We start from the raw sequence: 27451 nt of genomic DNA on the forward strand, positions 1-27451 counted from the left end.
TGGCTTATTGTGTTAGTTGTTTAGTGCTCATTATCTCTAACGGTTGCTTTTTATATAGATGCATTTATCCTGACTGTTGTGCCATTATTTTCTATGGATTACCATCCAAGTTAGGGAAGTTACAAATCTTATACCTTCTTAGTAACTTGACCTTGTTGCAAGATCTTTTGTTTGGTTTATATCTTGAGTACTTTCATATCAATAAGACTCCCATGATAGTAGCTGGTTGTTTTTACATTCTATATTGGCATACTATATCTTTATAGCTGAAATTTTCTTCCCCAGTTGAATAATTTCCTTATGGTTCAATGCTTGATTTCCAATAACCTTATTGCTAGAAATCACGTTTAGGATTGCCAGAACTGGAGTCCACGTTTCAGACTTTGGTTGATGCTTTTGTATTTCTCGACAAAAACAAGGATGGACATGTTAGCAAATCTGAGATGGTTGAAGCCATAAATGAATCAACCTCAGGTGGAAGATCATCGGGACGTATAGCTATGAGGAGATTTGGTTAGTGTCTTTAATGTCTTTCAACAAGAACAATAACTTATATAGATATTTGCTGTTTTGTTTCTGCAAATGCCAACTTGCTGCTTTTAACAGAGGATAAAATTGAGGCACAGTATATTTTCTCTGACTCAAACATAATTTGTCGAGATGTGGTGGATTGTTTGGTTGATTGATTAAGAACAGGAGTGTGGGAGGTTTGTGGGCTCGGTAGGATATTTTGGCTACAGCTTTATGTGCAATTTTTTAGGGTTTCTCTGAGAGATGCTTTTAACTGATGAATCTATGGAGAAATATTTAGAGGGATGTAACGCTATTAATAAGAATATAAAATCCTTGAACTATAATTAGGGTTTTATATACAAACCCCTTTTTACTTTGAGTTCTCAAGCATGAGAAGAAACCTTGGTTTGTGCCATGATTTGTTGTTGATGGATGTCAAATTAATCTAAGTGCTCAATGATAGAGTTGTGATACACCAAGGGCCCATAGCTAGGATGGGGTAGCTATTATTTATTATGTAAGGAAGGTTCCCGATCAAGAGAGAGTTGTTTAGGAAGATTCCTAATTAAGGGGGATTTGTTTAGGAAGGTTCCTAATCAAAAGGGAGTTGTTTAGAAAAATTTCCTAATTGTGTTTATACTATTTAGAAAGTATTTAATTGTTTAAGAAAGTTTCCTAAAATATGTTAGTTGTTTAAGAATGTTTCCTAAATCATATTTAATTGTTTAGGAAGGTCTCCTAAATCATATTTAATTATTTATAAAAAATTTCTAAATTATGTTTATGCTGATTAAGAATGTTCTATTTATTTAGAAAGGTTTCTTAAATTATGTTTATGCTGATTAGGAATATTCTAATTGTGTTATTGTATTTTAGGGCTATTTAAAGGGGAGTTTGTCTATAGTTTAGGGTATGATATGACTAAATTTATTTTTCTAATATTTGTTGTGAGTTTATAGCAGTGTATAGGGTTTGTGGGAGAACAAATCTAGCTCTCGAATAGTAGATCAATTGCATCTTGCTTTATTATTGAAGGAGAAATAAGAAATTCTACCTCATCTTTGTGTTCCTACGTTGTTCTTCTCTTTTATTTGTTGTTTTTACTATCAAAACGCATCAAATTAGTATTACAGTAAGTTTTATGGAGAAAGTGGATGCGTTGAAAGGAAAAATAGAGCAATTCAAATCCGGCATAGAGGAGAAGTTTTTAACTATGAAGAATCAGATGGAGAGCCGATTTGGAGTATAGAATAGATGTTAAGGAAGCTCATGAAGATGTAATCCAAAACTCCACTGGTGGTTTCAATTGCTAACCATAACCCAAAATCGGCTGAGATTCCCTTTGTTGAATCTAAGGGAAAAGAAATCAGACATGAAGAGTTTAATAGTGACTTTTTGTGGGCTCTGAAAATTCGGCCCCGGTCTCCTCGCCGCTCACTGATTGTTTGTGTTTTTCTTCGGCGAGGGGAATTTTAACGAATTAAGTTCCGGGGTAAATTTTGGAAGGCAGATGGGTTTGTAGATAAGACACTACCCAGAGATTTTGCCCTCATTTTGTGAGGACTTTATGATCTGAGTTCTTGTTTCCTATAGGCGCAAGCCCCTATAGTTAATTACCCCTCTCAGTAACGAGAGAGAACTTTTGATTAAGGCTAGTCGTCAATCAGATACGTAGAGATACGTGTTATCTGGCATATAGTAACAGCACGGATATGGAATTTGAGAACTGGATTTGGGAATTTGGAAAGTTTGATATTTAAAATGAAAATTGCACCATCTTGCACTTAAGCGGATGGTGGGGGAATGGATGATGGGCCCGATCAAGATCTCATGGTTCCGTCGTCCCTGGCCATCATGGTCCCTGGTCTACTTAGTCAGAGGAGGAAGTCGACCCAACCTGACAGAAGGATCCTTGTCAGCAGCCATGGGTTGCTTCGTCCAAGGGGACCTTGTAGATCGGGGGTGAATATTTGCCTAAGGGGATAAATTTGAATCCACCTTAGTGAACAGAGGGCTTTGTGCCCTATCGATCATATCCTATTGATTCATATCTCAAGGATTTGATGCCAATAAGGATCGTATCGGCGCTGGCCATTACCGTTATTTCATGGTGCCATTTGGTGGCAAAACCACTCGGTTCAGAAGGCCCCAGTTCATAACCGTTTATCCTGCGGTGCCATTTGGCGGGAAAACCGCCGGTTAGAGGATGCGTACCATGTCCTTACTAGCAGGAGATTGTTTGAGAATGGATCCTAGTGATATTTTCGACTAGGCATTTGACTCTTTGTGAGCTGAAATAAATTTTAATTTATCCACTCCGGCAAACTATTGTGGAGGGTGGATGGATTTTGCTTTAAGTATTTTGATGGATTTATTTCAATTTTAAATATTCTTGAGATTTTGGGATTTTGGACTTTGGATTTTTTAAATTTTTGGACTTTGTAGAGTTTGAAAGGCACTTGAAATGTTTGGAATGGACCCCTCCGGTTGAGATTATCGTTCAATACGGCCATCATCGGGGTGTTTAGGGTCGTTTCTATTTGTGGCTTGAACCTTGTCGACCTTATTAACTCATTGATAGGGTATTGGGTTTCGTAGGCTTTGTGCCTTTATTAGTGAATACATACTGTTATAGACCTTGAAGGCTTAATATGAATGTATTAAAACAAATATATTGATTGCCACAATCGTATATTTGTTGGCAATCGATATATTTTGTGAATGTTCGAACCCTGTCGACTCCTATAGATCCGTATAGAAGGATCGGGTTCGAACTTGAATTCACTTGTCAACCCGCACAACATCCCTAGACGTCACATGTGTACCAATAATACGCTCGTCGGGGCCCATGCAGGTATTTGGGGACATTTTATAATCATTTGATGAACCTTGTCAACTTCTACCTACCTGGCTTAGGAGGATCGGGTTCAACTTTAATAACCCGCGCAGCATCCCTAGACGTCATATGTGTACCAATAACATGCTCGTCGGGGCCCATGCAGGTATTTGAGAATTTCATTGATTTGACATACCCCTTTGTGTACCTATGTGCATACAAGCTATGGTGCACATGTAGGGGTATTTTGAAAGTATTTGTAGACGCTTTCTGTCCGCTTGTATGAATGTTGCGGATCCGGTGGCGTGGCATTATGGATTGTAAACTTCTTCTGTCTGCTTGCATAAGTGTTGCAGATCCGGTGGCGTTGAGTTGTAGGTTGTAGACGCCTTCTGTCTGCTTGCGTAAGTGTTGCAGATCCGGTGGCGTTGTGTTATAGATTATAGACGCCTTCTGTCCTCTTGTATGAATGTTGCGGATCCGGTGGCGTTGTGTTGTAGATTGTAAATGCCTTGTGTCTGCTTGCATAAGTGTTGCAGATCAGGTGGCATTGTGTTGTAGATTGTAGACGCCTTTTTTCTTCTTGCATAAGTGTTGCAGATCCGGTGGCGTTGTTCTCTTGATATTGACTCCCCCTTTCTCATTCATGGGGGAAGGTTTCTTCTGGACTTTGAAGTCAGAGATCGTTTCTTTGTAAAGAAAAGATCTCCTTTTGAGATTGTCAGTGTAGTAGACTTGTTATTTCCGGTGTTTGTGGACACCATAACTGTTTTCTTCTTAAGTATATAATTAAGAAGAGACTTTGGAACAGCAGAAAGTTTAGTTCTAATTTGCTCAAACATTTCTTCTATTCTGTCAGGGGGTGTCCCTTTTCGTACATCGAGTTGCCCTTATACCCGACGTACTTGAAGATTTTGATCACCACTATCGTAAGTGATATTTGTACTTCTGTCCATAAGGATTCATTATACTTACGACATACCTATTGTTGTTACCCACAAGTATTCATTTGCAGGGGACCGTTGTATTCATTATGATCTCTTAGAAGTGTTTGTAGAAGACCCATTGTTCTCGTATCACACCCACCTTCCATCAATCTCAGGTGGGGGGATGTTTGTACTTGTGCCCATAGTGGTTCGTTGTACCTACGATATATACACTGTTGTTATCCACAAGTAGGTTGTGTTCATTTGCAGGGACTCATTGTATCCTCTACGACCTCCTAGGGGTATTTGTAGGAGAGTTACTTTTTTTGCATCCTACCCACCTTTCACGAATATCAGGTGGGTCGATGATTGTATTTGCTTGTAGAGGACGGGTCTTTGATTGTTGGTCTCTAGTATTGCCATCTCAATCAACATGCAATTGTAGGGATTGTCGTAGGAGTTTTTTGTATTCTTTGTATACATGCATTGAGATCTTGTAGTGTGCTTTCTTGTACCTCGATGTTGGTCATGAGGATGTCATCTTCCCTACAAGAGCTTGTGGTTATTTGCATTTTATGCATCTTAACCACATTTGTTCACAAGGATCGATGCATTTCACCCGACATTGAGTCGTCGGATTCCTTGTGCTCCTCTTGAGTTCAGACTCCATTCAAGCTCAAGTCTTGGTTCAAGTCCCCTTACAATCCTTTGAGTTCAATTGCATGTTCGCATTTTGTTTAAAGTCTTATGGAGTCTTTATAAGTTCGTCTTTATGTTTAAACAATTTGAATTCTGATTCCAGTTTGATTTCATTTTATTTGGATTTGGCCTTTTAAAAATCATTTAAGTTTTGTTCAGGTCCTCTGCTTGTGTTCAATCAAGTTCAACGGTCCACAAGTCATTGTTTATTTGAGCCCAGGTCCGTGTTCTTTTGAGTTCAAAACAGGTCCGAGTGTAATAATATTTCACCCGAAATTTTGGAAGCCTCCCGGCGTCTTCCCCGTTCAGGAGAAAACTACGAAAAACTGAGCCTTTCCCACCACGAGCAACAAAGGCGTGCATGGTAGGTTCCCTCTTGAGAGGACACCGCGGCCGTGTAAAGTCTTTGTCCCCACCACGCGCAACAAAGGCGTGTATGGGGTCTTTGGTACTTGTTGCAAGAAAAGAGCAGTTGTTTCCCCGCAGGTACAGAGCCTAGTACGGGTACTTAAAGGTTGTCCCAACCACGTTAATAAAAGCGTACCAGGCTTACCTGGCCTCGTTGTGTGCGTCGCACCGGAGTCCCTCCTACCACGCTCAACAAAGGCATTGATAGTTGGTTGATCGGCTAGTCGCACACTCTGAGGACAGGAGTTTGGGGGCCGAAAGGTTGCTCGCCTATCCCGTCATAGGTGTCGCACCGGGTTTCCTCCTACCACGCTCAACAAAGGCGTGCATAGGTGGTTTGCCAGTCCGACACGCCAATCGAGGCAAGGCAAGAGCTTAGGCGACTGTCTGTCTCGTCGTCGGCGTCAGACCGGATTCCCTTCTATCACACTCAACAAAGGCGTGCATAGATGGTCTACCGGCACGCCACGAACATCGAGGACGGAAGTCTAAGTTTTGATTATACCTTCGGGACCGACGGTGGAGGCTCATGGACCGAGGTAGGAGGCATGCATATTTCATTAATTATAATTAAAATCAACTAATTATAATTCATTAAACAATTATTTTTAAATAATCACTTTTAATTAGTTATAATTAATTAAAAATAATTAATTAAGATTATTAAAATTAATTAAGATAATAAGTTATAATTAATTTAAAATTAATTAATTCTAATAAAATATAATTAATTAAAAATAATTAATAATAACTAATTTATAAATTTGATTAATTAAAAATAATAAAATTTGATTAATTATATTTAATTGATATAATTAGAATTAGAATTATATTAAATTATATATATATATATATAATAAAAAAATCCCTCAGTTCGGCAGATTTGCGAGATTTGGCCGGACAAGCGCACGGGAGGGAGACAGCTACCTTTATGCCTGCGAGCTCCTGTCTTGCTTCCGATCTCACAGGAAGGGAAAGTCGGAGGGGCGAAGTCGTCCGACCACAAGGGGATCGGGGAAGCAGCGCATGCAAGGGAGAAAGTATCTTCACAGCGAGCGTGCTCCCGTGCTTTCTTCCAATCGGAATGTCGTAACTCTGATCCGACCGCAAGGGAACGTCGTCGAAGGAGCTTCGTCGAACAGCCACTAAGGAGTCAGGGAGGGATCAGAGAAGAGGAGCGAGAGCTAAATCGTGCGAAAGTAGAGAGAGAGTGAGAGTAGACGTGAGAAGAGGCCAAAGGCCTCGTCCCTTCGGCCTTTTAACGACTCGAACGAGTCGTGTGAGTGACGTGCGAGACGTGACGCTCGGTATGGTCTCGACGTGCGACGAGCGGTGCCGGATCGTGCGACGTGGGACGGCAGGGAGTAGGTACATTTTTTTTTGTTTTACTGGCTACGGGTCAACACTTTTTTCATCAAGAATCCACTAGGGCTCCGATAAGGGGCGGATTAGGGATTCCAGATGGGGGGATAGCAAGAAGAGAGTTTTATGGTGTAGATGGTGGAGTGGACGATCATTATTGGAGGCCTTTTGCGCAAGGGGAATGGATGACTGGAGGAGGGGGATGGGCCGAAGCATGGGGATTGGGTCATGTAATGCAAGAAAGGTGGGATTCCCACCCTCGATACATGGGGGAAATATGAAGGGATCATGACAATCGTTACACTGGAGGAAGAAGAAGCTATTGGGGCGGTGGCGATCTTAGGGTTATTGCATCGTTAATCTTGAGGTGAAACAAACTGAATATCTTACAACAAGAGATGCACCTATTCATCCCGGTTCTCAAGAATTTAGTTTGTATGATGGAAGAATGGATGTAGATCCACATGCTTTACCCATTTTTTGCAGTTCTCTATATGGTACACCACATTCAGCTTCACGTTTAGGAGCTCCAAGGTGGAATATTGATGATTTCATCTATACTCAAGGTTTAAATATTGCTTATGGTGTAAGTTTACCCCCAGGGTGTGATTATTTGTCAAGGAAAGGCCTTCATGGTTATGCTAGAATTGACTACCAAGGGAGCATTTTTCCACATGACTATCTAAATATCGGAGTCCCAACAATTGTTGAACTGAAAGGATGATAAAGATGCTTTTGTGGGTCTCCAAAAGGATGCTGCGAGCGGGGATCAGAATACAAATGGTACGATCGCACTCCTGTATGACAAAATTGTTGTAGACCTTTACACTACGCAAGCAGGCTAATCGGAGAACAGATGAGATCATACATACAATTAACTATGGAGGATTGTGACTTTCACCTACACATCTCGATAGGTAATAATATATATGACCCAATAATCACGAGATTTCCTCACATTCGATACATTATCTTAAATGAGGTTTATTTGATGTAGGTGTCAGTTTCTTATGGGTGCAATCCCTCGTAGTTAATTACATCTTAGTCCTTGACCTAAGAACTTTCAATTAGGGATGCTATATTATTTTCTTTATAGTTTGGCGCATAGTGGGATATGTAGGCTCTACTAATGCAAAGGAAAATAAGCTCAATTAGGCTATTCAACATGCGAGGATCATATAAGCACTCGTCCAGTCCAAAGAGGTGAAATATAGGAAGGTGATATCACATACCAAGCATTCATGAGAGAAAGATAGAGGCGACATCATCCATGTTACATGGATATGTGGGATTTATGGCCTCTGAAGAATGAAGAACGTACCCATTGATAAGGCATACACAAGGTTTTAAATTGCGCAATTAGGTATTGAGGCATTTTTTGTTTGTAAGGCGAAGCGTAAGTCTCAAGACGTAAGCCTCAAAATAAGAAAAAAGATACGTAAAGTAAAAATAAAGGTCAAAAGTGTTTTTTATATAATACCTAAATAATTTGCTAAATGATGACATATTAACTTTCTATTGAATTATGAATTAATATATTGACATACATATGAAACAAAAATTGCACAAGATGTAAAGTGAAAGTGATAAATTACTTGAAATAGAATTGAAATTCAAATATTATAAGAGTAAAACAATATGAAATATAGAAATTGCATAAAAATATCATATGTCATCAAGTTTAACTCCAAATTTTTTTCTTTCTTAATTTCCTACTCATTTACATTTAATTTCTAACGAAAGTTGAAATAATTGACAGTATCTCAAAAATCTTCTACACTGTCATCATTGAGATTGTTTTTATTTGAGCTGTCGCCGTAACAAATTAGTCTGTCCCTTGCCTCATCCAGTGGAGTTAAATGCCTCTCAATCTGTTTCTTAATTTATTTCAATTATGTTCATCTTTTATAAATATTTTTCATCAACATAAAGATTATATTAATACTGCAAAAATTTTAGGGTGGTGGTGCAGCTTTTAAGTGATCGTTGGTGGCAGCTGTGATGATGTTAGTTGCGACGAAGGCTGTGAGCTAGAGGTAGAAGCAGTTGAGAGTAAGTTATTGCAGCTTGAATGTGCACGAAGGTGTGATTTATGTTAGTTTTAATAAAAAAATACAATGGGTGAGGCGTAAGCGTCACACTATCGAGGCGAGGAGTGCCTTAAGGACAGCCTCATAAAAAAAGCTAGAGGCATAAGCCTTGAGGCATTTTTTCACTGGAATTGCGCTAAGGTGAGCATCATATTGCACAATTTTAAATAATGGGCATACAACGATATACATATACCATCAACCTTTGACCATAAATCTGTAAAGGATGTACTATTCACTCAGTACTAAAGCTCATGACCTAAATAATGCAGGACACTGCGAGGGGACTCATAACCTAAACCCCATTATGGATCTAAGTAGCCCTGACCTAGATTTACCACCCTGCTCGGTACGGGTACCAGCTAAACTTTCCTTAGCATATCAAATCCATGCAATCCGGTCTTATGCAAATGCAAGATTGGTGGGAGGCATAGAGGGAAATAAGCATCAAGCCCGACTATGAATTGTACTATGCTATGCAAAGTGAACTATCCCTCTATGTTATAAAATAAAATCTACATACTTTGACTCAGACCATGCATACATAGGTAGGACTAATCAGACTTAGACATTAGTCACTATGAAGTGAACAGAGCTTGAAATATTAATCAAATTTTAAAAAGTTGCCCACAAGGGATCATGCATTAGTTTTTAAAAAATGGGTTGATTGTAGATCTTATGTTCATTTTATCTTATTTAAGGAAATTTTAATTTTTCTTAAAAATTTAACATCCTAAAGAACCTAACGAGGGCTCTATCCCAACCCCCAAACAAAGCAAAGTAAGAAACCTATAAAAAATATATAGTTCTAATGCATAATCAAAGTAAACAAACCAATCATCAAACAAGAAATAATAATTAATTGTCATGAATGCAGCTTGGTTTTGCAATACATCCCAGAAAAGTGAAAAGGAGGTAGCTGACTCTACCATTTATACAACTCAGCCTAGATCTATACATCACTGAATAGAGTGTAGGTCTTGATCTCTCTTCATATATTTAGCATCATGCCTTCTGAAATACCCACACACCGACAAGGATTTCCTAACTAAAAATTACATTTTTTTAATAAAAATTATAAAATCTCCTAAAAATACGTTAGCACAACTATAATAAAAAAAATCTTACACATCATCCAGAGCCTAGTCCTTAGGGGGTCACATTCCCAATGGCTTAGCATTCCTTGCGTTACCTATTATAAACCACATCTATGATAATTATCAAAGCATTTTTTTTTGACATGATGGTTTTTTTTTTGCTCTTTGAGAACGTGACCACTTGTAGAAGATATTTTTATAAATATTCTAATCATTTAAGGGCAAGTGCCCACTCATTAATCCATAAAATAGAAAATAAAATAACAAAAACCAATCCAAGATAAAAACAATCACCACATCATCACATACGCAAAAAATAAAAGAAAATAAAATAGAAAATGTTTTCCTAGCTACACCCTACCCTAGAGGTGTAAATGAGTCGAGTCAAGTTTAGACCCTTATCGGGCTCGGCTCGTTACATCGAACTCGAGCTCGACTCACTGTAGACGAGCTCGAGCCGGCTCGTTAACCATGGGCGTGAATTTTTAAATTTAGGCGAGATTTTTAATAATTTAAAAATTAGGCCGGATTTTTAAAACTTAAATAAACATTTTTAAAAAATATGAAATGCTTAACATTTAAATAAAATTTAGGTGATTATTATTATTATTATTATTATTAATATTTAAATTTAATAAATAAAATAAAATTATTTTAAAAATATTAATATTTATTCGAGCCGGCTCAAGCTCGAACTCGAGCTTGATAAGCTCGTCTTGCGAGCCCATAAACGAGTCGAGCGCGAGCCGGCTCTGCTCACTTACACCCCTACCCCACCCTAGGATGCTTGTCCTATATAGCACCTAACTATCCCCAATTAGATGAAAGATTCAAGTTGCAAGATCGAGTTCTTATTGTTTAATTTAGTAACCCTTAAATTTCTCCTTAGGTGATTAGTCATTTATGATGGATTAATTATTATTTGATTTTAGGGTTATAGTTTTAATCATTTGATTGTATAGAACCCAAATACATGGGCTCTGACCTTTGCTAAAGTTATAAATAATTGAAAACCCTCAATCATGCACTTAACTAAGGCTGGAAGAATTATAAAATAGCAAGGGTCGGTTAATCCTTCCTTGGTAATCTAAGACTCGAGGTAAGGCATATGTGACACACTAAGATGGGCTTATTGCTCACCACAAAAAATCCTAATCTTGTTATGTCTAAGGTTTGTGAGTTTTATAAACTGACATGAGAATGTAACACTCACTACCTACAGCTATATATAGGTTCTACCTAAGGTTTAATACTTGGGTGGTTAAGGAAGCGGTTTAGGGTTCCTATGGGTGGCATTACATTTTTTTTTTCTAGAGGAGACAATTTATGTAGATCTTTAAACCATTTTGCCTTATGAGGTACTTGGTATTGTGACAGTGGGCATAAGGACAAAACCTCTTAAGGACATGTAGCCCCTTAGCTCAAAGTAGTCCAGCTTATATACTTTTCACATGTTAGGGGGAAAATGTGTAAAGATAAATATAAATTTGACACGGGTTATGGCACTAAGGTATAGTTTGAAGTTCATTTGTTCTTCCAATAAGTTTATTTATTTGCTTAAAGTTTTTTTTTTATATAGTTTTGAGTTAAAAGTTTTAGTGTATATTTAAGTGCTGGAGAGTTTGTGAGGTGCAATTTTATCATTTTGCCTCAATTAATGTAGATTTTGCATGTTATGTTAGGGGTTCATAGGATTTAATTTTGCATTTTTTTTAATTTTTACTTGATTTGTTATGATTTTTTGAAGCTGTTGGTTGGTTAAGGGGTTTTAATGATTTTTATGGATTTTATTGAATTTTATCGTCAATCGGTTCATGATATTGTCACAGTGGGCATGAGGACGAAATCTCCTTAGAATACGTAGCCCTACAACTCAAGGTAGTCCACCTATAAACTTTATTAATGGATTGGGTAGTATTAAAAATTTATATACTTTGCTACATTTCATTAGTCATTTTAATCATTATAATTTTGTGAATTTGATATGCATTTTTATTCTTCAATTTGAATATGATAGAGGTTACAAAGTTTAGTTTGTTGGTGACGTGTTTATGATTATTTGAGTTAAGCGATGATTGTCCTTGTTAAGTCAGGGTTAGAAGGTTTATTTCAATCTCCCTTGGGGTTAACTTAATAGCCTCGTAGGCCGAGGTTACCAAACATTCATCTTGTTGTTAGTAGATTTTATATTTATTACTCAATGACTATCCAATTTGTGAATATCCTTTTTAGTTGGTTCATTATAAATTTTAAGTTTGATTATGAGTTCGTTAGATATATTTTATCGGTTGGTTTCATATCTTTTAATGAGTTTTTATGTTGTTATTTGGAGTAAATAAACTTCACAAACATGAGTTATACACTAGGCTCAAACAGTAAACTAAACACACTGTTTATTAAGAGATATACGACATAAAGCTAACATATGAATCTACCTGATATATTAAGGCTTAAATTTTATTTCATTTTTGTATATTTTCCTTTAAAGTGTTTATGAAAACCATGTTTGACCTAAATAAGAAAAAAGCCATCATAATGGTGCCCACTTTGTGTAGGAAAATAGCGATGCACATGGCACAATGGTGAGCCTACACTACATGCCTAGGTGATTATGGAGGTCTCTAAGGTTCACAGAGGGGGCAAGTCCCAGCCAACAAAGCTAGGACTTCGTAAGTGCACTAAGCTATGGCTAATTAACTAAACATCATACCATATGCATATTTAGGCGGCTAAATAAAATAGCAGTCCATAATATATGTAATAATATGTTGTCATTTGACATACAATAGAGGTCTTTATAGGGTTGCAAAAATTATAGCTGACCGTGGTATGCCGGGGCATATCAGTATGCCCCCGACATAAATTAGGAGCCTTCTCGTAAGGCCCCAGGGAGACATGACCTGCTAACCAATGCGTATGCAAGCCCGACGTACCTCACAAGCAAAGAAGTGAATTAATAAAAACAGGGATGTGAGTAGATATTATTAAAAAAGAAATGCAAGTTGATAAAATTTAATTAATATGCAATTCAATATTCGAATTCATCAAATATATGCATTAGTTTTCTAACATAGAGTGTGAAAAGAGGCTACATAAGAATCATATAAGAGTTTACTAGCATGGAACATAGAGTTTGCTATCACGGAATATAGAAGGAAAATGTATACAAGGCATACGAAATCATACTAGCATATGCGAGGGTGATTGCACATAAGGCAACATACATGAGATACATGGAAGCTTGCTAACATAGATACAAATCTCCACACCACAGTTTCAAACATGCTTGGAAAATCTTCCAACAAACTCATAGATCTTACTATACGTTGAATGTGTACCTAACGTTGAAGTTCAATTCTATAATGTAAGCAATTTACACATGTCATTTTAATAAATTGAAATGATAAGCCAAGTAGTGTCTATTATTAACACAATGAATAGTAATCAATTGTGTGATTTTGTTAAACATTAGACAACTATCACTTGCAAGGTACTCATATGGAGTGTTCTCTACCATAATTAATATGTAAATTCTTCATTGAATATATAAACATGACATGGCAACATAAAGCATATGCATATGCAGGTTCAACAAAAGCTACAAACTTAGAATTGAGTCGGCATTTTTACAACTAACATATACATTCAAACTCGCCAATGAGCTTGGATAATCAATACAAATACATCAAATTCATTTGTGATGAACGAAGATAACTCATAAATGAAGGGGCCCATTGATAAAATCGTCTTGATTATGCAATCCTACATACATCTATCCATTAATAAGATAGCTTTGAACATATACCCATACAAGAATTTCTTTGATCAAGCATGAATAAAAAATAAAGAACAAAGTTTTATGAATGTTCCATATACCATCTTCATTTACAACATGCATGAATACAAGCTCTTTACTCTACTCGAGCTCATAGACCTTTTGGAAGCATGAATTAGATGAGATATAACTTAATGTAGTCCAAATATGTATACCAAAACTGGAAATGTTGATTTTAAGAGTTCGATATTTATTGGAGATACATACAAGCGTATAAACACCTTACCATAACTACCGAATGAGCATACAATCATCTTTTTGTTGAATACACCAATATAACATTTACAACGATAACATGGGAATGTTTATTTTTAAACAAACAATGCAACTTTCTAACAAATTTATACAATTTGTGAACTAAAGGAAAATTGTCATTGTATTTTGAATGAGGGTTTAACATAACCCATGAAATATCTTTATACGTTTGAGAGAAATAGATATATACGAATGTTCTTCAAAGAATAACTATGACTTATCTTTTAATCTTAGCAACAAGCTAATACATTCATCAAGATCGCCGTTAACAAGGTAAACAAGGTTATACACAAAAGTTAAGTGTGAATGTATATGCTAACACTTTAAATATCCACTCATTTCTTTAACTTGATGTAGACATTAAGGTGAATTAGTGTAAGTTTACCTTCATTCAAGTCTTCTAATGTATTTTGTTAGGCACATAAACATAACATTTGGAACAAATGACATTATGTGTATATGTTTATAATTGAATCGCGTGCTCATGGTACTATAGTTTGCAATGCACTTTCAACAACTTTATATCATTAGCGATTCTTTTAGAATTCATACATGGAACTCTTAAGTAACCAACAAAGTATTTAATCACTTATAAAAAAATTGTAAGAACGCAATGCATATAACATACCTTTCTTTAAAATGAATAATCCACATGAGATGAACATAGCCAATGGAAATATTCCCAATGCATGTAAAACGAGCATTCAAATCATTGAATATGTTCAGAATTTTTTTTTTTTTTAGTAAACTATGAACATGGATCTACTATTTTGTCACCAATGAAGTCACATTAAATCATAAATAATGCGGTATGGTTTGGATTTTTAAAATTATCAAATAAACAAAGTGTTTTAATCCCTAATGCCATGCCAATCACCATAAAAGACAAAGTTCTATTAAGATTTCTAAGTTGTCATGCTATCACCATAGGAAATAAAATTATATCAATGCACTCATGTATAGTGATGGTTAATGTCCACCATCAACTTAATTTTCTATGTTATGCATGACATTAATCTTAATACAAGCACGTGGAATCTCGAAGTATAGGATGCTTGGTGCAAAGCCATATGGAAAGCATTCCTAAAATGTGAGAAGCACAACTAGGGGATAACAAGAATAAAAGGGCTTAAATGATAGGGGAATCTATTAAATAAGACAATAAAAGAACACTGACCTACTGCATCACATATTGTATAATACTCACACTCGAAAAGAGCAATATTCAGGAAATAAAAGTAAGGGGAAGAAAGATTGAAGGAGAAAAAGAAGAAGAAGAAGGAGGAGATATGGATGAAAAAGAAAGAAGAAGAAGAAAATGTAGGTAAAGAAATAAACTAAAACAATAAAGAAATAGAAGGAGGTGGAGAATAAATGGAAGAGGAAAAATCTGTGGGGAAGAATGGAGGAGGATAGGAAGAAAATAGAGAAGAAATGGAGAAAGGGGAAAAATCTGTAGAAGGGATGAAGAATAAGAAGAATGGGAAAGAAATCTAGAGGAAGAAGAAGGTAGGAGAAGAGGAAATGTGGAGGAAGAAGAAAGGTTACTTGAACACTAGAGAGGGTTGGGTCGGCTTGCTTAGTGTGAGAGAAGGGCGGGAGGTTGGACTTCGGATGGCATCGGCGGGACCTACAGATAGGCTCGACTAGGGCTACTCATGTGTTGGAGACCGAGGAAAGGAGGAGGGGGTTTGACTTCATATGAGAGAGGGAGATGGAGGCGTAGAGTCCTTTGCTTCTCCCTGGGATGTGCGAACAAGAGGAGATGGAGAGGGGGGTACACGAATGAGAAGAAGACTAGAGAGGAAGGGGCTTTGGCCTCTTCGTGTGCGTCAAAACCAAGAGAGAGGATGGAGGGAGACTTGTGAATAGAATCGAATTCCTCTTTCCAACCTACCTTCCTCTCTCTATACGAAATCACAACTTGCTCTGCCCAATGCATGCCCTTATTTGCTTGAATCTTAAAAAATCGTTGCAATCATGAGATTTTGGCTGAAACGTAGATCACGTGAAATTGGATTCGTCAGATCATTTCCTTAATTTGGAATTGGATTCAAATTGGTTGAAAAGCCAATTGGATTTTAGTTAGAATTAGATTAGACCAATTTGGTTTAAATTAAGTTCGGGTTGAGCCATATTTGAACCAATTCGCATCGACTTGGGTTGAATTGGGTTTTATTATGTTAATTTCCTAAAAATAAACCCAAATCAATGCCGATTTGAATCAAATTAGGCTCGATGGGGCTCGATTGAATCAATCAGACCTGCTCAAGGGTAGATGCGCAGAAATGAGGTCAACAGCTTTTTGTCAAGAACTTGTTATATGCGAAGAGGAGTGTTGTCGGGATATATTGCGGGAGAGGGAATGAGAGAAGCAATGTGAAAGGGATTATTTGTCTATAAATAAGAGATCCTAGGTTATCACTCCTAAATTTATAATGAATGAATTGTTATGTGCTATGGACTTGAGACTCACTGCCTTGAAGAAAGAGCTAGTTGCTTCTTTCAATCGTGTTGCTAGTGCTAACTGTTGTTCCAGCCATATTTTTGATTTAGCATCTCAGCATTTTGGAGCAGCGGAATTAACCAATGTATGTTAGGAGAAATAGTAATCATAATAATAATATTTTATTATCATAAAAAAATCACATTATATCAAACTGAATCTTGAATTCAAAGTTGCAACATTCTCTATCACACAACAAGCCCGATGCATTCCTCCACTTCAACCATCCAAATTGATTTATGCTAGTAATATCCTCATAATAATAAAGCAAACATATATTTTAATTTCAAGACCTATGCCATTGTATCTATAATCCGGGCAGGATTATGATTTGAAGATCCCGTGTCAATGTGTCTTTAATCCGGACGGGATTATTATAATTTGAAGACCTTGCATCGTCGTATCTTTGTTCCGGGCGAGAAGAACAATGGTAAGTGCAATCCCAATCTGTTCTTGTGGGGAGGGGAAATCAGGAAGTTGTCGTATTTTAAAAAAAATGATATATAATAAAAAATAAATAAATAAAATATTAAGCAATAGGTACCTTCCAATTTCAAGACAAGTGCTGTTGTATTTTTGATTAGGGTGAGAAGTAAGTGTCATCCCAACCTCGCCTCACGGGGAGGGGACGTTGAGAGCCTGCTAGATTTTCGAGGAAAATGAAAAGCATTTTATTAATCAAATAAGAGAGAGAGATGGTGATTTTTTTTAAGTTATTTATAAAAATAATTCGAGGCAGTTTTAAAAAATAATTTGAGAGTACTTGAGATTATTTAAATTTGTTGTTCATATGTGAAGGCTGTAATTTTAGTTAATTTAAATGGTAATTTGTTAATTTAATTAAATAACCATGAAAATACTTTAATGAATTAATTAATTAAATCGAAATATATGTTAACCTCAATATTACAGCCAAAAGACAAAAAAAATATGACTTAAAGCGTACCTAAAATTCGGCCGAATTCGTGCAGAAATCCCATAAAATCCTGTAGCTCTGCGCCGTTTGAGTCGCATCCCGCGATTCCTGCTCAAATCCCGGCCTCGATCGCTGCTCTTCGACATCTTTAAAAGCCGACCGAATGAAGCCAGTCCATCCTCGTTCGAACTCTCTATCCCGAAACTCTTCCCCCTCACGCGAACTGCTCTCTCCCACGATACTCCCTCAGCTCCAACCTCCTCCCTCCTTTCCCGTCTCACTGTGCCGAATCCAAGCCTGAAGAGAGAGAGAGAGAGAGAGAGAGAGAGAGAGAGAAAGGAGCTTTGTTCCTAACCTCTTCCTCTTCCAAACCGTGTGCCGACTTCTCCACCTTGAGCCCCGTCGAACTCCTCTGTCTCTGGCCGACCGATCCTCCACTGCCTGCTCCACGTCTCAAGTCCCGATTCCTCCCTTACCTGTAGCCGCCTTTTGCCCGATCCCGCCTCCCCTGTCCGACTTCACTCGCTGCCTCCTGTGCTGTCATTCGACGACGCTTCCTTGCTATCGGATCGGAAGACGTTTTGATCAGAAGCAACAGGAGCTCCGCCGGCTGTGAGGGCTTGATCCCGATCCTCACACAGAGAGAGAGAGGGAGAGGGAGAAACCGGTGCCTCCTCCTTTGCTGGCCGAATTCGCTCCTTCCACGACATTTCTTCCGGCCCGGTCGGAAGTTACAATGTTTTGAGTGGAAACAACAACTGGAACTCAAAGGCTGTGAAGGTAACTTTGCTCCCTTTCATGTGCTTCTCAGCCAAATCCCATAAATAAAAAAAAAAAAAAAATATATATATATATATATATATATATATATATATATATTATAATAATTATATATATATATATAATAATATATATATATATATATATGTATTTATTATTTAATTATATTAATATTAATTAATGATAATTAACTTTAATTAATTATATTAATTATAATTTAATTATTTTAATTATAATTAATAAAGGAAAATGATAATTTTTAATTAATCATGAATAATTAAATTTATTCATAATTAATTATTTCATTTTTTATATTAATTATCATTAATTTAGTTAATTATAATTAATTAAATTTAATTATTATTAATTATAGTTAACTAATGTTCATCTAATTAAATATACATGCATAAAATGCTTGTCCTCGCTGCTTCGATCTACGTGCCATCTACGTGCCAACACCGTCAAAGCCCGTGAAGGTACGAACTTTCTAAACTCAGATCCTCGCTTCCGTTGTGTGCGGCGGACCGGAAAACTGCCTATACACTTTATTGCGCGTGGTGGGATGGGACCCCGGTCCGACGCCTACGACGAGGCGGGAATGCCTAAGCTCTACTTCGGGTTCGTGGCGCACCGGAAAACCGCCTATACATGTCTTTATTGACATGGTGGGAAGGACCCCGGATGCAGCACCTACGCGAGGCGGGGTCACTCATAAGTACACTCGAGCGGGGGAAAGCAAACTGTGCATTTTTTAAACAGGTACCATCGAAGCCCGCGAAGGTACGAACTCTCTAAACTCAGATTCTCGCGTCGTTGTTTGCAGCAGACCGGAAAAAACTCATATGCACGCCTTTATGTGCGTGGTGGGATGGACGTCGGTCTGATGCTTACGACGAAGCGAGCAATCGCCTAAACTCTACTTCGGCGGTTCGTGGCGCACCTGGAAAATCGCCTATACACGCCTTTATTGCGCGTGGTGGGATGGGACCCCGGTGCGGCACCTACGGCAAGGCAGGGCATTTATAAGTACCCCCGAGTGGGGGAAAGCAATTGTGTCATTTAAACAGGTTCCGTCAAAAGACCCCATACACGCCTTTATTGCGCGTGGTGGGAGGAACAAAAAATCACGGCCGCGGTGTCCTCGTTAGAGGACACCTACCATACACGCCTTTATTGCGTGTGGTGGGAAAGGCCCAGTTTCTCGTAGTTTTCCCCTAAACGGGGGAGACGCCGAGAGGCTGCCGAAATTTCGTGTGAAATATTGCTACGCTCGGACCTGTTTGAACTTAAAAGGAACAAAAGTTGGGACTCAAATGAAATAGAACAGAGGGCTCATGGACTGTGGACTTGAACTTGAACAAATTCAAATGACTCCTAAAGACCAAGTTAAATGAAATAAATCAAAGTTGAAACTAAATTCAAATCAAGTCAAATATGAAATTATAGATGCAAGAACTATCAGGCGACATAATGACAAGAAGTGACAGTTCAGTGTCAAACAAATGCAACAAACTCTTACAATAGCTCCTACAAAGTTAAATGCAATGTACTCACAAGGACAACGAATGGTTATTTAATGTGTATGTCCCCCAAATACACCATTAAAACCTCCAATGCTAGCAATATTGCCTGTAGATTGAGAAGGCAGCATTACTACTTGATAGTAGAAGATCCGTCCTTGCAAGCAAGTACAATCGCCGATATGGTACTTGGTGTAAATGACTTTCCTAGGGCATCTTTAAAAGACCGTATCAAATTATGATCCGTCTCTACAAAATGCAATCAGTAGACCACCTGAGATTGGTGAAAGGTGTTTCAATTGCAAAAGTAAGGTTCTCCTACGAATACTCCTAGGAACTCGTAGCTGATACAGCGGTCCCCTGCAAATGACTACAAGCCACTTGTAGATAACAACAGTAAGAACCTTGTAAGTGTAGCGAACCGTTGTGAGCACAAGTGTAGATATCACCTATGACAATGATGATCAAAAGTGCTGTCAGTACACCAAGTATAAAGGCAATCCGATGTACGAAAGAGGACACCCCCTGGTAAAAGGAAAAAAGATGTCCGAAATCTCTTCTTAGCTCTATACTTGAGAAGAAAACAATTCTGGTGTCCACAAACACCGAAAATAATAATTCTACTACACTAAAGAGCCTGATAATTATCACAAATTTCAAGAAAGACCTTCCCCCGGTGAACGAGAAGGGGGGAGTCAACATCAAGACGAACGCCACCGGATCCGCAACTTCTATGTAAGCGGACAGAAGGCGTCAACAAAGTCTTGAAATAAATACCCCTGCACGTGCACTATAAATTGTATACACATAGGTACACTAAACGGGAAAGTACAATCTCAACCCGCATGGGCCCCGACGAGCTTTTTATTGGTACACACGTGACATCTAGGGATGCTGCGCGGGTTATTAAGTGAATTCTAGTTCGAACCCGATCCTTCTATACGGATCAATAGGAGTCGACAGGGTTCGAACCGTCAAACAAATATACGGTTGTGGCGACCGTCATATTTGTCTTAATACATTCATATTAGGCCTTCAAGACCTATAACAATAAGAATTCACTATCAAGGGCATAAAGCCTACAAAATCCGATCCTCGATCAATAGCTTGATCGAGTTGACAGGGTTCAATCAACAAAAAGAGAAAATGACCCCAAACACCCCGATGATGGCTGTGTTGAATGCAGATCTCAACCGGAGGGGTTCCCCAAATATTTTCAAATATCTCCCAAATATCCAAAGTTTTATTTCAAATATTCCAAAGCTCCACCTAAAATTCCAAAAAAATCCCAAATATTCCAAAGCTCTATCCAAATATCCACAAAAATCCAAAAATCCCCAAAATCCAAAGCTCCACAAAAAGCCCAAATTCCATATATTTAAAAATGAAATCAATCCATCAACACACTTAAAGCAAAATCCATCCACCCTTCCACAACGGTCTGTCGGGTGGACATATTTCAAAATAAACTCAGCTCACAAAGAGCCAAATGTCTAGTCGAAATATCATTAGATACATTCTCAAACAATCTCTTGCCAGTAAGGACGTGTACGTGTCCTCTAACCGGCAGGTTCGCCGCCAAATGGCACTGCAGTAAACGGTTATGACCCGGGGCCCTCTGAACCGAGTGTTTTGCGCCAAAATGGCACCACAGATAGCGGTTATGGCCAAAGCTAATACGCTCCTTAATGACGTTAAATCCTTGAGATATGAATCAATAGAATATGATTGATTGGGCACAAAGCCCTCTGTAAGCTAGGTGGATTCAATTTGTCCCCTTAGACAAACATCCAACCCAGGTCTACAAGGTACCCTTGGACGAAGCAACCCATGGCTGCCGACAAGGATCTTTCTGTCAGGTTGGGTCGACTACCTCCTCTGACTAAGTAGACCAGGACCACGATGGCCCGGGACGACGGAACCATGGGATCTTAATCGGGTCTATCATCCATTCCCCCACCATCCGATTTAAGTATAAGATGGTGCAATTTTTAGTTTTAAATATCAAAATTTTCCAAATTCTCAAACTTCCAAAAATTTCAAATACCTAAAACCTATGCTGCTACTATATGCCAGATACACGTATTCTCTACGTATCTAGATTGACGACTAGCCTTAATCGAAAGTCTCTCTTGTTATCGGGAGGGGTAATTAACTATAGGGGCTTGCGCCTATAGGAAACCAGAACTCAGATCATAAAGTCCTCGCAAAATGAGGGCGAAATCTCTGGGTAGTGTCTTATCTACAAACCCATCTGCCTTCCAAAATTTACCCCGGAACTTATTCGGTTAAAACTCCCTTGCTCAAATAAAAAGAAAAGCGCGGCGGGGAGGCCGGGGCCGAATTTTCGGAGCCCACAATATAACATAGTTTTGAATTAAATTTTTTCTTAATTAATTGATTTCTTAATTAATTAAATTTAAAAATGCAATCAACTAAAAAAAAAAAGAAAAAAAGGAGAAAGATCATAAACTAATGGTTACACTAAAACATACAACAGCTCTCAAACTAAAACTCAAACAAAAACAAACTCAAACACAAAACTCAAATTTGAATAGCAGATAAATTATTCTTATGTGTTTGCCATTTCAGTTGTTTCTTTCATTTCTTAAGCCACTTCCAGTGTATTTTTTCACTTGTCTTTGGGTTTTTGTTTAAGATCACCTGCGTTTGCTTAAAATGCCATTCCTCATCTTCATATGTTGAATGAAGATCTGGGATTCGTTTGGTGAAACTTCCTTTTGATTTCAATGTACTAATTGCAACTAAAAAGTTTGTTTCAATCTACATTCTTGTTTGCAAAGCTGTTGATATGTTAAGTAATAAATATAATAGTCACATTAGATTAAGTGAGTCGACCATTATGGGTCTTTGCATTTCATCGCTAGTTAGCCTGATTAAGTTGTTATTATGTGCTTAGTGACACACTAGAAGTCTTTGTTATTCTATAAATACTTTCTCTTGGAGAGAATTAGGATATGCAATATGAATACTTCCTCTTGGAGAGAATTGGGATGTGCAAGATAAGTGAAATAAGCTTTGGGCTCCTCTCTCCCTCTCAATGAATATCTGGAATTAAGAGCACCATCAAATTTCGCTTCTTTTCTTCCTCAATCGCAAACTTGCAGAATATTCTTTTTGGTCTCTGTTATCTTCATTTCATTTTTAGGTTTGCAGCATAGTATTTTCCGCTTTCGCAGGTTGAATTGCTTGTCATTCAAATTTGAAGAGCAGAGTTTTCGTGACACAATATGTTCCTATGTTCTCTTACCGCAGATGAGATGGATTGGGATAAGAATGGAATGGTCACCTTCAAAGAGTTCCTTTTTGCTTTCACCAGATGGCTGGGGATTGGCGGCACTGAAGAAGAGGAAGAAGAATGAATGACTACGCTTGCATATTATCCTCAATATTTAGCAAAGTTTGCCTTTGTTTGAAGCACAAAACACATGGAAATGGGCATAACCTCTTCAATAACCAGTCAGGAATCCAATCAATGAATTATAAAACTATGTATGGTTCAATTGATTTGTCATTTGTATCTCCATCTGAACAGAATAGAAAATTAAAGAAATCATCAAGTTGCTTCCTTTTGTTCTGCTGCAGGCCTTGAAGACATCTGCTTCAATCTTTATAACCTTGGGTACTGCAGATTCTAAATAACTGTTTTTATAAAAGAAATGAATAATTATCCATCTACACTTTTGGCTTGTTTTGTTAGCACCATTTATTTGTTTTACTTGACCACAACAGCTGAAAAATAAATTCTGCTATGGTTACTGTGTTGGATTTTATTATTATTTTTACTGTGTTGGATTTGATGCCTAAATCTCTGTACAGTTTTCTGGATAATCGATTTGTTTAGAAACACATTTTTAAAAATAAAACATTTCAGATGAATTTTTTAAACGCTCAGAAAAAAATGAACATTTAATCATGATGGATTCTAAAACTCAACATTTTAATGGGTGTAATGGAAAGAATGATTAATTATTCATACAATATATTCATTGTGAAATAAATTTATAATTTTAAATTTTTATTTTGATATCATGCTGCCCCTACCAATGCATGACCCCCCTCCATTTCATTACCTTGTTCACTTACTCAACCACTCCCACTGGCTCTGCTGCTCCTTCATTCTCGTTGCTCGTAGCCAAAGTTTACCATTCAATGGCAGAGACCCAAGGAGGCATGCAGGAACTTGCTGAGGAAGGTGAAACTCGCACGTGATGCTTGTGACATAATGGATAAGACCTGTGTGCTTTTTTAGCATGCTAAAGAATTTTAATTTAAGTACTTGTGCATGTTATTTCAATGTGGTGGAGAAATATTATAAATTGCAATGGTACATGAAGACCCATGCACGATTTTCTTAATATTATAGGATAGAAGCTTGATTGTGCTATCTCATGATGTCAATCTTGCAACTTTTTTTAAATGTGGTGGGAATGACTTGACCCTCTTGAAGACGCCCTTATACAAGGGAGTCTCCAGGAGGCTGTTAAAATTCAAAATGAACCTGATTTGCATAGAGCTTAGAAAATAATTAAATAACATAACCATTTGGAGTATACAAGCATACAAAATAATAAAATGAAAGAATTGAGCGAATACAAAGAAAAAAAAATGATTAAGAGATGAAAAATGTATCGCAATAATCGAACACAAACTAAACCTATGAGGAACTTGTAAGGAAATTGTGTGCTTATTTACGAGCATACAACTTTTTAACTGCACTTAAAATAAGTTTTCTAAATATTTAGCATTAATAAGAACATACTCGATGAGTTGAACTTTGACTGAAAATGAACTAGAATAAGCTTCTATTTAGGCCCACATGAATAAAATGCAAATAATATATTGATTAATTATGCTATTTTAAAACCACATGAAGGATTACAACTTGTGATACTCATAAGTAGATTTGCAAAATGTGTTCAAGAGGATATAATGCGAGCAATAATGAATTTAAAATAAAAGTCACATGCACATTTCAATGAAAATGCATTCACATGAACAACTACTATATCAGACATTCTCAAATAGTTGCATTCATTGGCATGATTTTCAAACAAAATAGAATTGCCCAATATATTGCACATCATGGTTTGCATATCCTAAGTGAGGCCCATGTTAAGGAGCATGTGTGTCCCCTGCGAATAAATTGTCCTGTATGTGAATAATGCGCCCCGTGAACGAATATTTTTCAAGTGACATAAAGTAGTATAATGTTGCATCTCATGGGTCATGTGAACATTTTGATTGGGTGTGTATGTTGTGTTAAATTACATAATATAAATTTTGTCGGTGTATTCCCAAAATGCACTATACAAACATATAGAAAGAAATGTAAAAGTATTATTCAAATACATAGAAATATGTGTAAGTGTTGATGCGTATGCTAGCGCACAGTGTAAGTGCATTGAAGATCATACAAGTATGTAGGTGCATGACATAAGAGCATCAAGAAACTGCAAGCGTGTCATGCAAGTGCACTAAGAAATATGCAAGTGTAATATGCAATGCACCATAACATGTGCAAATATGCTTTGTAAATACATCAAAGTGTGCACTACATATCAAATTACCTAAAATATTATGTGAATACCCATATGTGTCAAATAAATGCATTAGCATCCAAAGTTGTATATCAAAATTTGTGTAGGTTAAAAATAAAGATGAGCCCAAGCTTCTCCCATTTTGAAAGTGTGTAATTATCATGTAAATCTACAATTATTTTCAAATGAACAGCCCTTTTTAAAATCAAATGTGTCTACATGTGCTCCAATTAATATGTTAAAACTTGAATTTAATGTTTGAGAATGTTGCACTCCACCTTGAGAGTCATGTAATTAACTTTTGAAAAATGTTCTATCACTTTTTAAAACGAGTAAATTCTCTCTTTCAATTATTAGATTCACTGACATAAATACATGATGCTCTCAACCACGCAACTCTACTTAATTGTGAGAACAAGAGCTGAAAAGATTTGAACCTCATATGAAATTTTTGAATAGTTAAGTCTTTAATGATTTACAGTAAATCCTATTATCACGAATGAACCTACAACTGTAAAAAAAAACTAGTGATATTTTTTTTTTTTTATATTCACATTAGGTTTTTAATGACTTATACAAAAAAAAAAAAAATCATTAAATAATACATACTCTCTCAATTTCATCACTCATACGGTAGCTAGCAAAATTAATATTTGAATATAATCTTTTATTTGCAAGCATGCGGAGTTGAAAATATTCAAGTAACAAAATAAAATTATTAAAAAATCTTGAAGATGACTATATTAATCAAAGATGACCTTACTTTCAAAAATTCCCTAAGACACCAATACAAACCACCTTAGAGATATATGCTAATGAATGAATTCAAAAGTATAATAATTTAAAAAAATGTGAAAATATTTGAAGTGAGATACAACACCCACACTCTTAAAGTAAACATTTATCCATCCTTTATAATCATTAACAAGGGTAACAAATTTGAGATAACATCAATCATAAAAAGATAATGTACTTGTTGCGTCCTGGAGTATTCGCGGTGATAGAGAAATATATGGTTTAACGTCTTAGCATTGTACGAAGATCCAGCACACAAACAGATAAGAGGGGGTGAAACATTCATAAGAGACACCAGATTTTTTACGTGGAAAACCCCTAAAAAGGGGAAAAATCACGGGGCCTGGCCCAGTTTGAATGGATCCACTAGTATTTGTAGTCGTTACAAATGAGGCTCTTCCTTGGGAGAAGGCCTTGGATTGATGTAGCAAATGTACATCATACAGATTGCATTACATAGTAGGAATTACATATACATGTTTGTCTGGTCAGAAGGACCGTAGTCGGCAGGAGACCGGGGTCAGAAAGACCATTGTCTGTTGATGGAGGTCGGAATGACCGTAGTAGGCGACGAAGGCCTGAAGGACCGTAGTCGGTAGGAGACTGAGGTCTAAAAGACCGTTGTCTTGTGATGGAGGTCAGATGGACCGTAGTAGACGACGAAGGTTAGAAGGACCGTTGTAGTAGGGCGGTACTTTGGTAGAACTCTGGACGTCAGGTAGTGGCTCAGCAAAAGTCCAGGCCTCAGGTGGTGTTCCGACAAAGCAACGACGTCAGGTGATAGTCTAGCGGAGGAGCGGGCTTTTGGAGAAGATGAGGGCCTCTGGCGAAGGTGAGGGCCTCAGGTGAAGGTGAAGGCCTTAGGTGTTGGTGAGGGCCTTTGACGAATGTGAAGGCCTCATGTGATGGTGAGGGCCTTTGACAAATGTGAAGGCCTCATGTGATGTTCTGGTGGAGCATACGGGCTTTGATGATAATCTAATGAAGATAAGGGCCTCTAGCAAAGGTAAGGGCCTTTGGAGTGGGTGAAGGCCGCTGGTAAAAGTGAGGGCCTCTGGCAAAGGTTAGGGCCTCTGATGAAGGTGAGGGCCTCAGATGAAGACGTCAGGCCTGAAAGTCGGGCCTTGAGCAGAATGTTGGGTCTGAATGTCAGGCCTTCAGTAGCACGTCGGGCCTGAACATCGGGCCTTGAGATGGTGGTGCGGCGAAACTTCGGCGGTAGTCCGGCGAGGCTTCGACGGTTATCCGGCGAGGCTCCGACGGTGGTCCGGCGAGGCTCCGATGGTGGTCCGGCGAGGCTCCGGTGGTGGTCCAGCGAGGTTCCGGCGGTGGTCGAGGAGGAGCTTCTTCCT

At 37.6% G+C, this 27451-nt stretch overlaps 1 protein-coding gene across 4 annotated transcripts in view; it reads left to right on the forward strand.

The window, feature by feature from the left end:
- LOC110100365 (probable calcium-binding protein CML21) overlaps window positions 1-23543 on the forward strand; it is a 35994-nt gene extending 12451 nt beyond the window's left edge. For 2 of the 4 annotated variants that reach the window (XM_028695065.1, XM_020827821.2), the window contains 2 exons: window positions 339-513; window positions 23020-23543. In XM_028695065.1, the coding sequence (XP_028550898.1) occupies window positions 339-513; window positions 23020-23126 (282 nt within the window). In that variant the 3' untranslated portion in view covers window positions 23127-23543. Of the gene's footprint in view, window positions 1-338; window positions 514-22943 lie in introns of all 4 variants that reach the window. The other 2 variants (XR_002303557.2, XM_020827822.2) reach the window with 2 other exon arrangements.
- The last annotated feature ends 3908 nt before the right edge of the window (window positions 23544-27451 follow it).

The sequence above is a fragment of the Dendrobium catenatum genome, unplaced genomic scaffold (assembly GCF_001605985.2).
Source record: "Dendrobium catenatum unplaced genomic scaffold, ASM160598v2 fragScaff_scaffold_621, whole genome shotgun sequence".
In the NCBI taxonomy this organism is placed as follows: domain Eukaryota; kingdom Viridiplantae; phylum Streptophyta; class Magnoliopsida; order Asparagales; family Orchidaceae; genus Dendrobium; species Dendrobium catenatum.